Here is a 17,237-nt window from a genome sequence, read left to right as displayed (position 1 = left end):
GTCTCAAAACTTAAAAAAACAGGCATGTTCCCTGTTCAGATAGTCTTCTGAACGTGCTCTGCTTTATAACTCCCTGTCATACAGTAGCAGCTTGTGTGAACAGGCCTCATCATCACTCTATCATCTGTTCTGGAGCACACTGTCAATATGACCTTCGTGGTATCGTGCAGGCTGACGGTGATGCCGCCCTGTGTTGGGTGTCAAAACAACAAACAGTCCCATGGTCCATCTGTCTGACAAGTTAGCATTTCAGCAGCCAGTTGAGGTTGACACTGTCCTTGTATCCAGCAGATTTAGACCTTGTGAGTGGCCTGTGGTTATTCCCACCTCTACCTCCTATTTATTGCTTAACGGAGCGTTTTCTTTTCTATGAGAAGAACATGTAAACACCAGATCATTTATACCCAAGATAAAAAAAAATCAGCTTCTGAGGCGTCGCTCTGCAAGTAAAAGGTTCTCACTATAAACGATGATATTCAGTTGTCTCCCAGGTGGCTGGCATGGTGATCATGGTGTTGGTGCAGATTTCTTCTAAAGAGTTTAATCCATCTTTGTCTGAGAACTGCAACAAGCATTAATTTCATTATCAATTCATCTGGTGATTTGTTTTCTTAATCGATTGGTCCATGCAATGTCAGAAAATTGTTAAAGTGTACATTTTTCAGATCACTTGCTTATGCAGCCAGCTGTCCAAAACCCAAAGATATCCTGTTTAACATCACAGAGGTCTAAAGAAATAAGCAAACATTCACATTATGTGTTGCTGGAACCAAAGCATGTTTGGCATTTTGCTTGGAAATGACTTGAATCTATTAGCATAGCTGTGGATTAATTTTGTGATGATCACCTATTCCATGGATTGACTTCCTGTTTCTGTCAGTGAAGAAAGGCGTGTTGGACGTGAGAAGTCAGTTTTTCCCCTTGATCTTTTGAGATAGATGCTGCTTGGCTATGATATGTTGTCATTTGTATCAGTTTTATAGGTGTGAATTTGTTCTTCGTGTCTGTGATTCAGTAGAATCTGCACGGCATTATCAAGTATCATCTTGACATTTGTAGTCAGCTCCACTCCACGAGGCTGAGCTTGAGCTTCCTTACAGTTAGAACGTCCTGGCGCAAACTCAGTAGAAGCTTTTCTGTCCACTTTCATTGAATCCTCCAAACATACAGCTCCACCTGCTGGTAGTGCATCTAGTTAAGAATGCAAGTTGCATTTGATTACCTGAGTAAAATGTTTTCTTTGTCTCTGCTTCACTCGAGGCGGTCCTCAGTGAACTAAATTAAACATGAGAGTTATTGGCTTGAAGCTGATGGATCAGGCATGAGCAGTGTGGGAGGGCATTTATCACCCTCAGCGTGAGCAACACAATCCACCCCTGTATTTACTGGCTTACAGTGACAGGGCTAGTTCACAAGAATACATTCAGCCATAACTAAATCCTCAAACAAATGTCATTTCACATATTTTGGAGTATATTCATGAATGCATGAAGGTCATTTTATCATAATTAATTATACTGTAATTGCAGTGGCACTGAGGGGGAGTGTGGGTAATAAATCTACAACACATCAAAGTGTGGAAAAGGTGTGGAATATGCTGTGTGTGATGGATGTGGTCATCTGACAGCTAAGGGATGTGACATTCAGAGCCATCACACCTCTCAGCTTTGAAAGTGAGTCCACGATGGTGAGCCTGGTGATGCTGTATATTTTTGTTATTGTCAACATTTCCCAGTGATGGGCCAAAAGCAACAATGAATTGATCCTCCGAAGAAGTATGTTCTGAGCAGCCGAAGCCTGATATAGCTTATTGCACATGGCTGCACTGGTTGACGTGTTGCCTCACTCTTTTTGAATAGAAAGTGAATATTTGTGACCCGTTTTTCCAGATTTCCACCTGCAGTGAGAACCTCAGACAGACAGGCTGCAGAAGGCAGGATGTATGAGACACAGATTAATGCACTGACTGTTGACAGTTAGAAGAAATATAAATCATTGGCAGCATTTTCCATTAGAATGCCTCATATTTATACACCAGGCTAAGGTGTTCGCTCATTTATGGTTCACATAAATACCATCTAACTAAGCCAGTTTTGAGTTAAGAATGCAAGTTGTATAATTTCCTGTCTCATCTCACAGGGGACACCGTGCATCCCTGCAAGTGGTTCAGCAGTACCTGCCATACCAGGTGAGTGTAATCAGTTGAAATATTGCATGCACGCTGCATGCATTGATGTCCTGCATGCATGAGCAGAGTTATTGCACGTTTGGGAGGACGTGTTTACGGTTTGCTGTAGCAGCTTACTGATTTGATTTGGGAAATCTCAGTGTGTTGAAGGGGTTTTTTTTGCCTCCAGAACATCATATTTTCAATCCAGCAGATCAAAGTGTTGACAAATCACCATGCAGACCGAGTTCTGCCAGTGAAGACAATATTGCAGAGAAGAAGATTCTGGAGGAATCGTGTGCCTCTCCTGGCTCTGGAAGCATCCACAGCTCAGAGAAGGCAACAGCGAGGACGAGTGACGATTCACCGCTGCCAAAAAAAGGAAGAGTGAAATTAGCCAGTCTCTTAGCCGATCTGTTAGGGTTTCCAACTGCAGATAGGCAGCCAGAGGCGACAACTAACAGACTGAACTTGTATGAGTCAATGAGCCCAAGATTTGGAAATGAGCTCAAATCTGCACCAACTGGCACCCGTGTACCATCACAAGTTTCACAGCAAGACAAAGGAGCTGTCATTTATGAAAGCTGTTTGAAGTGTCAACGAGAGCGCTGCCATCCTCCTCCACGGGTCGCACCTGCTGAAATGTACCGCAACGGGAATGTTTCCACTGCACAAACCTGTCCACCTGGCCTTCACCTGAACAAAAGCCAAGAACATGAAGTTGCTGCTAATGAGGACCTGCTCTATCAAGGTGGCAGTGATGGATCACAGAGTGTGGGCGGGCCGTGTCAGTATGAAGAGATGAATGGTTGGACGGTGACCAGCGAAGGTAAGAGGCCTCTTCAAAGCTTCTACGACTCCTCGGGTGTCCTTTTCCTCTTCAGTCCTTTGAAATGGATCTTCTTCTTGTCTTTTCTTGTTTAATCAACTGCTTTGTTTTCTGTCTGCACTCTGTGATCTCTGCTTTTGTTTGTGTTGTTTTAATGACTGAGCTTCTTGACTTGTGAACAGTTATAACAGTGGTGATTTATAGGCTGTACTTGAGACTGACTGAAACAAGAAATCAGTACCTCTTTCTAATGAGGGCCCAGCTGTAAAGGGTTGTAACTGTTTTAATTAATGGTTAATAAATCCTTCACTGATGTCTCATAAATTACCTGTAAACCACCTTTTGGGTTGCCAGGTTGTCAAATATATTTGACTGAGAGGGCCTTATGATTGCTTACCTTTTGGAAAAGGGTATTAACAACTTGCTTGTAAATGAGCTATAAAACATTCCTGAATTCTTTATTGTGCACTAATAAGCCATCAGTTCAAACTTATAATCCTCGGTGGTTCCAAAAAACCTGATAACAATGCATCTTATTTATTTATGTATGTTATTCCAAAACTGTGAAAAATGGACCTGTCAGCACTCTCTGGTGGACAAACTATGTAATAGTGACACTTTGCAACAAACCTACAGTCTCTTTAATATTTCTTCTGATGTTTCTTGTTTTTGGCTGATAGACACTCAGTTGGCAGCTTATTAGGTACACCTAGCTCAAATTAATGTAGTCTAATACGACAGTCCTACTATGCATTATGTTATATGGAGTGGTGTCTATTATTTTGTCCACCCTGTTTCACTTGGTGAAGGTTAGCAAAATAACAAACACCTCTCTGTATACAGCAACACCGTTAAATTATAACCTTCATGAAGGGAGGATTTATGGCAGGACTGATTTATTAGACCGCGTTAGTTTTATGTAGCTGTACCTGCTAAACTGGCAACTGTGTGCATATGCCAGTGAGAGTCCGGGTGATAAATCTGCCAGGATGATGTAACAGACAGCATCTTAATGCAAATATATCTGCATTTATATTGATCAGTAAGTAAGAAACATTTGTTTGAGGACATTTAGAGACCTTGTCCCTGCCCCTGTTTTTAAGACTGTAAAATGTCTTGTAACAGAGATAGAAGGAAGTCCTTATCAAAAAGTGTCGGGCTACCATCTCGTCAGTGCTGCTGTGTCAGTCAGGCAACAAAATAAAGGCTCTCTACATGAGAAACTGAACGTGATAACGATGTTCAGGTCTTGATAAATGGCACTGTCTGCTGCATGTTGAGCTTGTGATGTCTGCATCCTGCATGTTTCCACGTTGTTAGCACAGCTCTTCTTTCCAGTGCCAGGGATGCTGTTTCCCCATGAGGTGATGAATCAATCCACTGTTATTTGTTCCCATCTTTGGATCTGCAGGAATGCATGCATTTATACCCAGAGAGCACCCTGTCTGCTTTGATTCACTAAATGGATTAAGGAAGCACAATGTGGGATTATTTTTCTGCTCTGGCTATTGGCACAAAATTGGAGGGAGTTTAGTATCTTATATTTAAAACACACTATATTTTTCTCTCCCACCAGACAAAAGGCTTAATAGTAAAGAGGAAAGACACAGAGCTGATCCTGCTTATGAGATCATGGAGAGTCGGGCGCCGGAGAGGAACTCAGAGGTAGGCCAATCCAAAACTCTCTAATCCGCTTTATGCTATCAACCGCTCACACATTTTGACTGTGTAACTCATTGTGCTCTGAGTTCAGCTAAACATTTTTGGGGAAACGTCTGATATCATGAGAATACCTATTATAAAGCGTGAATAGCAGCTCTCAGAGGCTAGTTTTTAAAAACGGCTCAAGTAATATCTGAAATTGGACATGGAAAAAATACGTTCAATCAGCATTTTGTAGTTTGGAACTTCTTGTCCAGTTGGTGGGATTAAGAGGCTGAGAAAGTCGGGATTGTCTCTGCGATGTTCTCAGTCTGTGTGATGGGCTGAAATCATAGCAATACACCATTGTGCATAATGTATGTACTGTCTCTTAAGCTTAATGTTACGCATTTTCGGCTTCAGTGTGGGTGTGCGATGAGACACATTGTTCTCAGAGGTGTTCGTCCAGCCAAAAGGAAAAGAAGTCAAGCAGTACAGCAGTAGGGTTGGATGATACGACCTCACAAATACTCATTTTATGTTGTTCTAGAGAGCTGCTGGATCAACTTTATGGTCTTATATTGGATTTTGTTGGTGTTCTAACTCTCGGCTTTGTATTAGACTGCATTAGTTTTATCCAGGTTGTACCAGTTGCAGTTAATTGAGTTAGTTAGTTGATATATTTACCTCTATAATGCATCTGTATGTCATTTCTTGCTTTGGCCAGTTTTGGCTAATTAGCAACTTTAGAGGTGAGGACTTTCCTCCAGCTTCCTGTCTTCATGCTAAGCTAAGCTGATGGTCTTCTGGATCCAGCTGCACACTTAACGCACAGACATTGGAGTGGTATCTCCTCATCTAACTTATGGGATGAGAGCCAGTGAGTGTATTTCCGAAAAGAAATGAACAACATTTTATGGAGTACAGATGATTTATGTATACAAAATTCAGTTACGAGTAAACTAATACAGAAAATTAGATTCAGTTTATTTTCCAGCCATACATCACAGAGCTCCATGCCACTGATTGTAATATGGAAAACAATTTTAAAAGACAATTTCAGTAGTTACAAAGTGAAGTATGGAACTGCTGGAAAATGCACCAATTAAATCAGCTGATCAGAGACATCGGCTTTCATGTACAAGCCTCATTCATTCCCAGCATGACGGTGGTCCCATCAAGGACTCCCTCTTTGTGTGCACTGTGGCCTCTCAGTGAGACTGAAAGCAATACGGCTGCACTCCACCACCAATTTTCACACCACAATAGCTGTGCTTACAGTGGCTGTCTGGAATCAGAGATTATGTGGCAGCAATTTAAAAGGCACGGTTATCCCTTCCATAACGATGAGGCATTGCAGACAGTGTTTCCGCATGTAAGTCATAGCCCTGAGCCTCTGAGTAAATCCTGAATATCAGCCTCTGTCTATAAATACTCCTGACGTGTCCGCCAAGCTGTTGAGGAGAAAGTCAGTCGCATTTCTTATGTAATTAACTTAATCAACAGTTTCTTGCTGTCTGTGTGTCTTGGCAGGCAGACGAGAAAAGCAAGTACGAGCTGATGGGCAGCTGTGGTCAGCAGAGGTTCCTGCAGGAGACTGAAGGTGAGTGGGCTGACATCAAGTGATGAGCATAAGCAGGTTGTTTTTTCAGCCGCGCATTACCCAGCCTTCTTACAATAACCAGGACTTACACTCACTCACAGATAGCGAGTTAAATGGATGAGTCATGCACCTGAATCGTCATAGCCACGAACGCATCACCTGCTGCTTGGTGAGCATGAATTCAAATGAATGGATAAGTAAAATTAGGCTCATTCAGGGTCTGACATGGCAGACTGGCACGAGGCAGGAACAGACATGAGCACCGCACATGCAGTGTTTACTTGACTTTATCTTTGTTAATGGGCTGTGACGTTGATGGAAAGTTTTCTTCCTGAAGTGGCTACTTGTAAATAGCGTGTTCAGACAAGTTCAGACTTAGCCAGCGGTGCGATATAACGAAGTACTGTACTGTGAGTTTGAGCATATTCATTTTACTTTATACTTACTACTACATTTATATGCAGCTTTAGTTACTTGCTACTTTGCAGAGTCCAATTATGAATACAGAATATAATCAAACAAATTATGTATTTTTAATGGATTAAGGTCCCTGTTAGCACATGAAGAAACTAATATTAGCCCCAATTTCACCTGCTGCAACTTTAGCGATGCATCAATAATATAACACTCTGAAATTTGACGATTGATTATATTTATAATACTCACTTACTTGTACTTTTGCATGCCAAAATGATGAGTATTTCTAGACTGTGGTTTTGGTACTTGTTCATAAGTAAAAGGTCTGAGTATGTCCTCCACCGCTGAGCTTGGCCTAGTTATAATGTAAGTGTTTACTAAGTGGCAATTTACACATTGAAGTGTATACCCCATACGAATAAGTTGTTGCTAAATGTTTACATCCAGTAATAACCAGGTGTAACTATAGGTGACAAATCTAGCCTGCTAAAAAAAAACATAGCAAAGCATTTTCAGGTAGTTTCCTCAGTTCGTAATGTCAGTTAACAGGAACAATGGAGGTCAAGCTGAGAAAACTTTTACAGACTACTCATAGGATTTCACAAAAGTCCGACCAAACCTCCCGTTTCACTACAAAAGATTAGCTGACTCTGGAGTGGTGGTGCTCTGTACTACTGTGCAGTGACACCTGCACATGGCCCTCACAGTCCCCCAACCTAAACATCATTAAAAATCTGTGGACAGACCTCAAAAGAGCAGAGTAAGCAAGAGAGCCCAATAATCTCACAGGACTAGAAGCCTTTTAAAAGGAAGAATGAGCAAAAACTTCCAAACAAGACCGGAAAGACTCTTAGCTGGCTACAAAAAGCCTTCGCAGGCTTTGATAGAGGCCAGAGGGGGTGTCACTAAGTACTGACCATGCCCCAAATTTGGCTTCTTTTTACATTTTTGTTACTGTGACAGTACATGAAAAGGACAAATTGGGGCTAATTTAGTTGATATAATTTAGCTGATTCGTGACGTGAGAGATGAACCAAACACGAGCCTGTACAGCAACACAGGTATAATACACCTGCGTAATTTGCGTTGCCATTAGTGTCATTTAGAATAAAGGGCTGGGTTCGGCGACCTCTCCTCGTCATCGTGTGGTGGAGGACTCACTGCACTGTGAGCATTTGTGTCTTCATCTGCACTTTATGTAACGCTGTAAACTGAAGTTACATAAGAACCTATTGTGTCAAGAGAAAACACAGATATGTTTCTGACCAGAGAGTGCAGTGATGCATGAACGGATACCTGCCCTGACGGTGAGGTGAGGGGACAGTTGTCAGGGGACGTTTGGCCACTTAAGCATCCCACACCCAGAAACATGCCCTCAGTCTAATGCACACCTGCTCTAGAAAGTCGCAGCAGCTGTCACAGTGTGGCACCAAATCTATCAATCATGTTCATGTACCTACACACACACAGCTCGGCTCCCACGTCATCTCTCCCATCATTCTGCCTCAGTGAGCGGTTAATGGACGGGAACGTGCAGGAGGCAACGAGGTCCAGGGCTCGATGGCAGCTGAAATGAGTACAAAACGTTCATGTGATATCAGTAGTTTTGGTAATGCTTCATATTAAAACGGTGCAGTTAGCAGCTACGACTGATGGTGATATATTGAGACGTCTGCTCTCTCTGCTGTGTTTGGCCGCCAAAGCTTTGAGTAGACAGTTGGCAGATGTCTTTCAATGCAGTGATCTACACTCAGTCACCAGTTCATTAAGCACACCGAGCTAAAACTAATGCAATCTAATATGACTGTCCTACAGTAAGCCCCACCTTCATGAAGGTTTGGAGTTTTGGTTGAAACACAGATGTTGGTTTAACTGTAAAATTTTGTCTGCCCTCTTCATAATGCAATACAGCTCAACAGCACCGCAAACGACATCCTCCAAAATGATCAAACAGCCTCCCTGAAGCCACCTCAACAACAACATCTGAGCATTATAACCGTCATGAAGGGAGGATTTATGGTAGGACTGCATTAGTTTTAGCTTGGTGTACCTAATAAACTGGCTGCTGTGTGTAGGAGACCCCTGGCAGTGGTACCTTTGGCTTTTGTCTTGGTCGTATGATTTGATGACATTGCAGGTGTGAGGCTGTCAGGGAACGTGGTGTTTGTCTCTGCGGTAGGATGGGATCCGGGAGGGGCCAGTGTTGTCCAGGTGAAGTCCTTTTTGGCAGGCGAAACTGGGGAGAAAGAGGGGGAAAAGTTAAAAAAAAAAAAAAACAGGTGCGACAAGAGGTTTGTCATGTGTTGGCATGTTGGGTGAAGTTGTTACTCGTTTGGGTTCAGTTAGACATGTTTTCCTCTGTGCCTGGCCTCTCACCCTGAAGACACAGAGGTCATTAGACCTGTTTTCCCCTGAAAAGCAGTTCAGTCTTTGAGTGAGGGTCGCTAAACTCAGCCAGGTATTGTCTCCAGCATCACGCCTGAAGCCTTCACAAAGTGTATTATGGAGAAGTCCCCTCAGCTTTTGAGCTGTGGGCAAACCCGCTGTTGTAATGGCAGCTATTATAAAACACCACACTCCTGTGAGTTGTGCTTAGAGTCTGATCAATTAAGTATCAGGCCTCTTAGACGTTGCCAAAGGCTGCACCCACCGAGACCCCGCTGGCGTCTAATGGCTTCTCACTGACTGCCCGAGTGTCCCCTGGGGTTGATGCTGCGGATAATGGCCGCTGCTTGCTGCCAATTCGGAAGAGTCAATAGCAGGAGAAAATCTCCTTTGTCACCAAATGTTGCGTATTTCCCGGCCTTCAAACATAATTTACAGCTCTGCATCTCTGTACAGCATCTCATAGACTTACATTGTGATTCTGACATGACAGCGCCTGTACTTTAACGAATGAATTAATTTAATGTACTGCTGGAGGTTTGTAACTGTTCCAGAGGGCCTCATTAGTGTTTCTAGCAGTAAATATCCTCAGCTGAACTGCTTTCTGTTGTTGTACTCCTACTCCTGTTGGAATTGCCTGTTAATCTGTTTTCTGTGATCTTGATATTCTCTCTAATCTCCAAACATCAGTAGTCTCGCAGTAACAGGTGCAGATCTGCACTGTTCGTGTTTGCTTTGTTATGAAGTAGCAGCGCTCAGCTAGAACCCTTTGTGTTTATTGTGTTATTGTATCGGTCAGTGAGTAATAGTTTTTTGTTGATGTGCAGTGCTTGACATGAATTACATAAGCTCTGCATGGGCAGCATAGCCTCACACCCCTGAATAAGCCAGTGTGTGAAATCAGGCAGAGGAGGGTTTGTGTTAGTGGTCAGCGTATAAAAAAAAAAAAAATCAGACAATGATTTATCAGCCAGGATTGTTTTTTTTTTTTCTCTTAAAGCATTAGACATTTTAGAAAAAAATCTTGAGTTATTGGTCCATAAATAGGAGAAGACGTGTCAAGTAGAGCTGAAACGATTAATTGATTAATTAGAAAATTCATTAGCAACTAATTAAACTGCTGCTGTTTTGTTAATCGATTTATCATTTAAGTCATTTATTAAACGAAAACGCCCAAAACAAATTGGAGAATTTACTGCTTTTTTTGGGTCATATACAGTAAACTGAATATTGGGCATTTTTGACACTTTTTTTAAACGTTTTATAGACTCAGTCAGATTAATTGATGATTCAGGTAATGGATGCAGCCCTGGTGGTGAGTCAGTGCTGTGAGGGATGCTCTGGCTGAATGGATCCTGTGTAAATGAGGCTAAAAATGACTGAAAATTTAGTCTTTTACAATGTCCTCATTGACAGCTGGAAGAGCTCGGTGATGTAATATGAGGACAAAAAAGGAGTGATGCAAACAGTTTCACACACTGACTAAACTAGATTTCAATATGTGATTCCTGTGAACACGTCAGCTGAAGGGGAGCCGAATCTCAGCAATGGGTCAATTTGTCTTTTTTCTCTCAGCTGTTGTATTTGTACACAACTAACATCACTAAGGCATGTTTCTGTCACTGCAGTACATCTTGCTTTTCACTAGTCTCTATTCACGAGGGAGAACAGATGTATTGAGGTCATGCAGATTTCTCAGATATCCGTGAGTGTACTTGGCCTGTATTTGAAGGTTGCTGCGATCTTTGCTGGCATTGCAGTAAAAAAAAGCATCGGATGATACCTGTCACTGAGCTGAAGTATGCACATGCTCCACGAGGTCGCTCTGAAACCGTGTCAATAAGACGTTGAGCTGAGCAGCATTCAGCCAGGCAGCAGCGAAGTCAACTCTGCACCTTTTTATCCAGGGCGGCTTTTAGGTTTATGACAGGTGGACCATTTATCAAGAACAATAAATCACACGGACAGAGCACTTTAGGCAACGCTGTGGCCATAATTTGTGTGTTAGACAGGAAAAGCTATTAAGCTGAAATGGATTGAGGCGACATTTCCTGTTAGTATTACTTGACACCTTTTTTTTCTGCTGACTGTGCTGTTTGATCAGTTGCATAGATTTTTTTTAAGCATTTGCTGGTTTTACCCAGAATATAACACGGCTTATGTTCAGCAGCAGTTCAGTCAGGTTTCCATTAAAAGGGCCCATTTTTTGCCCAGTTGTGTAAATGCACATGCTTTTAACAGTGGTTTGGTTATTTTTTGACCTCTGTTGGAGTTGAAAACTGGATTTTGTGTTGTTTACAAAGTTGTTTTATGTGGATCAAATTTACAGAAGGAAACTATCACACTGCAAACTGTGCTCCTGTTTGGGTTTCACTTGAAAAATACCATCAAATTATTGCTAAACGAGAATTTTTAATTGGATAAACAAGAAATTTGGGTCAGTGAACGCACCAGAATGTTTTCACACATCCAAAGAATTGGTTATTGGATAGACTGGAGCTCTGATGGTGGAATTAGAGTTTTACCGCCTCAGTGCAAAATGATTGTAATGTATCTCATAAGTTAATTGTGGGGGAGGAAGAAGAAGCCTCTGGGGGGGAAAGACTCATTCACTGGGTTACACTTTGTGCCAGTTTAACTGCTCAGCCCGTAGTCTGCTGCTGTGCTTAACGCTTGAAAATAATCTTGACTCGATTGCAGATGTCTGTGTTTCAATGTGACATCAGGCTGTTGATAAGAACCGTTTCCTCAAGAGTTACAAACCCTGAAGGGGGAAATCTTCCAGCTTTTGATTCGAGTTATAATGACAGTGTTAAAATAACACCAGCCTTATCCTCGGTGTCTTCATCATTAACTTTTAATTAAGGTTATAATGACAAAAACAGATCTTGTTCTAATTAAGTGCCTCAGCAAGAGCGGCGTTATCTTTTTAATATTATCAGTAAATCCCACAAAACGACGAAAGCCAACAGTGAACTGACGAGCCTCTGTGCTGCCTGTGTATCCACAGCCTGATCGAGCTCATTCCTCTGTGCAGTACGACTCCATTGTTGTCCAGAAACCATTAGAAACATAAAAGAGCCATACTGTTGCTTTAAAGTGCCTTTTTTTATTACAATGAACACAGTCAGTGTGGAAAAATAGAGCCAAATCCCTAAAAAAAAAAAAGTGAGTCATTCAAAATACTGTGAAATAACTGGCCACGTTCATTGTAGTGAAGAAACAGTCATCCAAATGCGAGTGCATGGCTCTTTTAATGTGTCTGAAATGGATTTTGGATGACAGTGGAGTTATCTGGCATGGAGATACAGTGTAAGCTATCAGGCTGTGGCTACACAGACAAATCTCGTTAGCAGGATGAATTACTTGTTGGTTTTGGTCTCTTCAGGGATTTTGCTGATAAAAATAAGTGTTCAAACTAATTAACACTTTGTTCCTCTTGTAGGGGCAGTGTTCGTTTTCCCCCCCGAGGCACCGCTTCCTGAAAGGCCTCGCGGCGAAGGTGTGACGTACGTGAATATTCCCGTTAGTCCCACATCCAAAAAGCAGCTCAACTACATGGAGCTGGAGCTGCAGGAGCCAGGTCCTGGCACCCGAGGGGGCGTCGCACATCTCCAGCCTCAGAGTAAGGATGCATCTGAAATACTTTCGAAACTGCCAGTAGACACGTTTTCTGCTTTTAACTTATCGTTATGAAGTAAATGTTGATTTCACAGAATAATGACACCGTCAGCGTTTAGATTGGTTCCCTGTAAGCTTCGCTTTCACTCTGCAATTGTCTGCCACCGGCTACGTTCTCCTGGGAAAACGGAGGCTGACACCGTTTCTGTCTGCTTTCATGTCTCCATTTATGACTAAGTGAACGAATAAAGTCACACTTTCTCTCCTCATGTTTTCTTTTACTCCTCCCTCCACCCCGACACCAACCCCTGCTGTAGTTGGTTGTTTGTGAGAACCAAAACTGATAATTTCTTCATCGAAATTTGGAAACCAGTGCGGTGTACTCAGAGGAAAAGGGAAAGCAATCCGCTTGTTTTTGACAGCGGCACCAAATATAATACCACTTAGAAACGCTAGGGGGGTGAAAAGTGCTGATATGACGTTTGTCCCTGAAGCGATAGTGATGAGCTTTAAACTTTTTTTTACCTTATTCAGACGGCAGCCATGTAACAGTCAGGGTGGTCAACTCCACCTGTGGAGAGAAATCTAGTTAGTGCTGTGCAACAAGAGGCAGATAAGTAAGACATAAAACATTGCTGCAAACCTCCCTGATGGTGGTTTAACTCTAATGTTTTCACCCATTACTCACAATCATAAGCTTTCACTGATAGTGATAGTTACATATTTTCCAATGTTTTTGTGTCTAGGTGGCTAATTGGTCCAATGTGGTGCTGCAAAACAGACTGAGATGTAATCCCTCTGGGCAATTACGCTCCGTCAGTGTACGTCCACTACAAGTGTTTGTTTTTGCCACCAACAGGCTCAGATTGTTAGAGTCTGACAACGTTATGGAAAGGACCCTACAGAGACACCGGACACGGTGTCATCATCATAACCCAGAAAATCACAAATGCCTTTTAATGCATATTCAGATCTCCAATAGAAATTCATGAAACATTCATGAGAATTTCTAATGAAGATCATTAATAGATTAGATGTAAAAAGATTTTTAATGCCAAAGGTTTGGAGTTAAAATGAAAGTAAAGTGACCTCTGTCGTGGCCTTATGTTCTCGTCTTTGTTCAGTGTACACGGTGTCCTGTGTGCGCTTGTGTTCTGGTCTGTGCACTGTGGAAAAGCAGTTTTGTAAATAATACAGTTTCTGCTCAAGTCCTTCGGACAGATATGAAAGAGGCAACTGAAAATAAAGCAGGATATCGATATCGAGCGAGGCCGAGGAGTCGCTCTCGACGCGCGATTGTTCTGTAATTCTGTTTTACTTTGTCAGAGATTCAGGAATCGCTCCCAGATGATTGAGCCGATTTCCTCTCGTCTCACTAAAAGACAGCTGCGTCCTTGTCATCGGAGACGCGGCAGTGAGCTGTAATTGACAGACAAGCCGCCTATTAGCGTCATTGCCCTCAGGAAAACGAGGACCGCTCGGGCTCCGACATGAGCGAGGTCAATATCTGATGTCAGCGGTACAGTTTATATCCCGGCATGCGGCCTCATTAATCTGTCACCTGGGAGCGGGGGGGGGGGGTGTCCCATCTCGCTACTGAAAAGGGGGTCACAGGGCATTCAGATCACAGCTGTGAATTCACTGGCTCAAGTGGAATCCTCCTCCAGGGACTATTGATGTGTTAGGAGGTTTTGATTTCCTCGACTTTGAGACTGTAAAACGCATCAGTCAAGCAGGAGGCGGCGGTACAGTGATGAGCATTTGTGTATTCATGCACATTTTGCCGTCGTGATTCAACCTTGATTTCCACACAAGGAAGGGCAGCAAATTATGGCAATGCTAGGGACTTGCATATGGAAGGCGGCGCATGAGGGGAATTTTAAAGGCTTCATCCGAATCATTTGCATATTCTTCTGCTTTGTGTGGCGATGCTCTGTCGCTGCCTTAAGCGGTCAGGTTGGCAGTGAGGGCAGAGATGTGCTTCAGCCTGAACTCTCTGTTGTCATGTTTGTTTGGATGTCTACATCAGTCGTCATGAAGATGATTCAGTAATGTTTTGCTGTCAGCCACAACAAGAATGTCCCTTCTGCAGATTTTGCTAAAATGAATGATTATTTTTTTTGCCCAAAGAACGTCAGCAAATAGTGAAAAGTGTCCATTACAAGTACCCAGAGCTCAAGGTGACATCTTCAAATGTTTGCTTTGACCAATAGTCCAACATGAAAAGATATTGTTATGGAAGACTTGAGGCAGCTGGATCCATGAGATCCTGAGAGCCCATCTGTCCAGGCTTCAGGTCATGTGAACCAGAGTGGCTCCAACCAATCAGCATTCTGCGAGGAACTGCTGGCAGCTCCAGGCAGTTGTGGTTTAGATGTGACAACAGCAAGAGAAGCGACTCTTCTTTGAAAGCAACAATGGTGGCTTGTGAAGAGGTTAGCGTAGATGCTGCTTTAGCACCAGTTGTATCAGAACTGAAAGAAGAGGAAAGAACACCGCTGAAGGTTTTTCTCCTTGGAAAAGATCTTTTCCCTCTTCTCCCGTCTGGCTTCAGCAAGAATTCCACTTCAGGTTATGAAATACTTAGAAAAACAGCAAATATTAACATCCAGGAAGCTAGAACCAGTGAACTTTTGCAGAGAAAGTGGCAGGTTAGCTTAGCACAAAGACTGGAGATGGAGAAGCAATTAGCTTCGCTCTGTCTGAAGGTAACAAAATCCACCTGTGGCATCATATTTACTGTACAGACATGACAGTGGTATCAATCTTCACATCAAATTATTCGTATAATATTCTGCTAATCGTTTGAGCTCGATGTGCTACCAAAAGCAGCTAGCTTTGTCGTAGCAAACCAAAGGAGAAAGAGCAGCACGAAACTTTCTCTGACTTGCTTCAAGTTGAGTGAGGGGCTGTTTTTGTGTCTCGACAGGAAAGAGTTCCACCAAGTACGCCCAGATTGACATCACAGCTACAGAGACGGCCCACAAAGTGGGCACGCAGCACGCCCTGGGTCGGCAGGAGGGCCTTCACACTCTGGAGCTGAGAAGAAAGGCGACGCCACATTGACTTCTTCATCTCTAAACTGTCGTCTCAGCAGAATGTTTTTGCCCAAGACCACCGCACTACATCAAATTGTAACGTTTGCAGGAAACATGGCTGAGGGTTTTTTCAGCCCATATGTCTCCCCAAAGATCTTCTGAGGTTTACTTTGAGATGCATTTTCTGTTCTGCTCCATCTTTTGAATACAGTTTTTTTTTTTTTTTTGGAAGTTTCTTCATCCAGTCGTCTGCCAAGTGTCCATTTCTCCTCACATTTAGACTTGCTTCTGTATTCTAAAAGCAACTTGAAGATGGAGCCTCCTCAGAAAGGTTTGGCACAGGATCAGGAGCAGCATTTCAATCTTGGTCTCCGTTGTGGACTCTTGTGAGGCATCTCATTAAATGGCATTATGTCAGTGCTGGAGCCTCAGGCTAACTTGGAGGAAGATGTGCCAGTCCTGCGCTGAGTCAGTGGCCCCACAAACCCCCAGAGCAGAGGCATTTCACAGCTCACTCAGGCCATCCCTAATAACATGCAGTATGCTGTTTTTGACCTTGTTTGGGAGAACGAGGCAGGGTGGCTGCAGAAGAGGGAGCAGAGATGCTGTTTATTCTCACGAGGAGTTCACGCTCATTTATTCCTCAGTGATTCCACATGTAGTTGCACAAAGCTCGCTTTTTAGTATCTTCATATTCGGGGGAACTTTCCATCCAGTCTTACTCAGAATGCTGCAAACTTTAGGCTCACTTTAAAAAAAAAAAATCAAGCAGGACATTTGTGCATGCTTTTTTTTTTTTTTTTTTTGCCTGGGTGTAACTAGTCGATCGCTGTTTATCATATGAACAGAATCTCATCGCTGCTTTTGGGGCTTTTGTCTGCGTCACAGTCCACATGGAGAAGGATTTACTGTGGAAATGTCTTCATAAAAAATTCAAAGCAGGGAAGATGGTAAAAAGCACTGGATTTTCTTAATCACTCAGCAACAACATGCATCTCAGAACTGACCGCCTGGCCTTCGATTTTCAGCATTATGTGTATACAAAAAAAAGTTTGAAGTTTGCATTTTTACTGAAACTGCAATTATGAAAGAATAGTTTAGTATGTGTTTCAGAGAGCTATTTTAATAGCCCATTTTACTCAATATATTGTTTTTATCTCATACTCTGATTTGTCTATTTTGATATCTGTAAATACATGTTGTTTCTATCAAGGTGATGTGGGTTGAAAATACACACGTTAGACATGATGTATGTACAGTAAAGCTACGCTGAAAGAGTTCAAGGACAGTACCTTTTTGTGAAGGCGCTGTTTTTTCTTGTCATACTACTTTTCTTGTAAATTATTTCTAACATTAACTACTGCTTTGATGTGTGAGTTCCAGCTTTTCTAGAGCTACAGTAGATCACATATGGGACTTTCCCCCCATGTACAGTTGTAAACCAGTTTGGTGCAATATTATATAAAGCTTCCTTACTATTGAAGAGTCTGTTTTCATTCAGCACTACCGAGAAGCATTTCAATGTCCGACCCTGAC

The 17,237-nt window shown here is 42.4% G+C and overlaps 1 protein-coding gene across 1 annotated transcript in view; it reads left to right on the top strand.

The window, feature by feature from the left end:
- LOC143317155 (protein Dok-7-like) overlaps nt 1-17,163 on the top strand; it is a 33,525-nt gene extending 16,362 nt beyond the window's left edge. Inside the window, exons 8-12 of the mRNA XM_076725133.1 lie at nt 2,140-2,188; nt 4,573-4,661; nt 6,171-6,240; nt 12,488-12,667; nt 15,593-17,163. Of these exons, the coding sequence (XP_076581248.1) occupies nt 2,140-2,188; nt 4,573-4,661; nt 6,171-6,240; nt 12,488-12,667; nt 15,593-15,729 (525 nt within the window). The 3' untranslated portion in view covers nt 15,730-17,163. The remainder of the gene's footprint in view (nt 1-2,139; nt 2,189-4,572; nt 4,662-6,170; nt 6,241-12,487; nt 12,668-15,592) is intronic.
- Nucleotides 17,164-17,237: the final 74 nt, after the last annotated feature.

Source organism: Chaetodon auriga, chromosome 24 (genome assembly GCF_051107435.1).
Source record: "Chaetodon auriga isolate fChaAug3 chromosome 24, fChaAug3.hap1, whole genome shotgun sequence".
Taxonomy (NCBI): domain Eukaryota; kingdom Metazoa; phylum Chordata; class Actinopteri; order Chaetodontiformes; family Chaetodontidae; genus Chaetodon; species Chaetodon auriga.
Note: the sequence above shows the minus strand (reverse complement) of the source record. Positions and strands in the feature narration are given on the sequence as shown.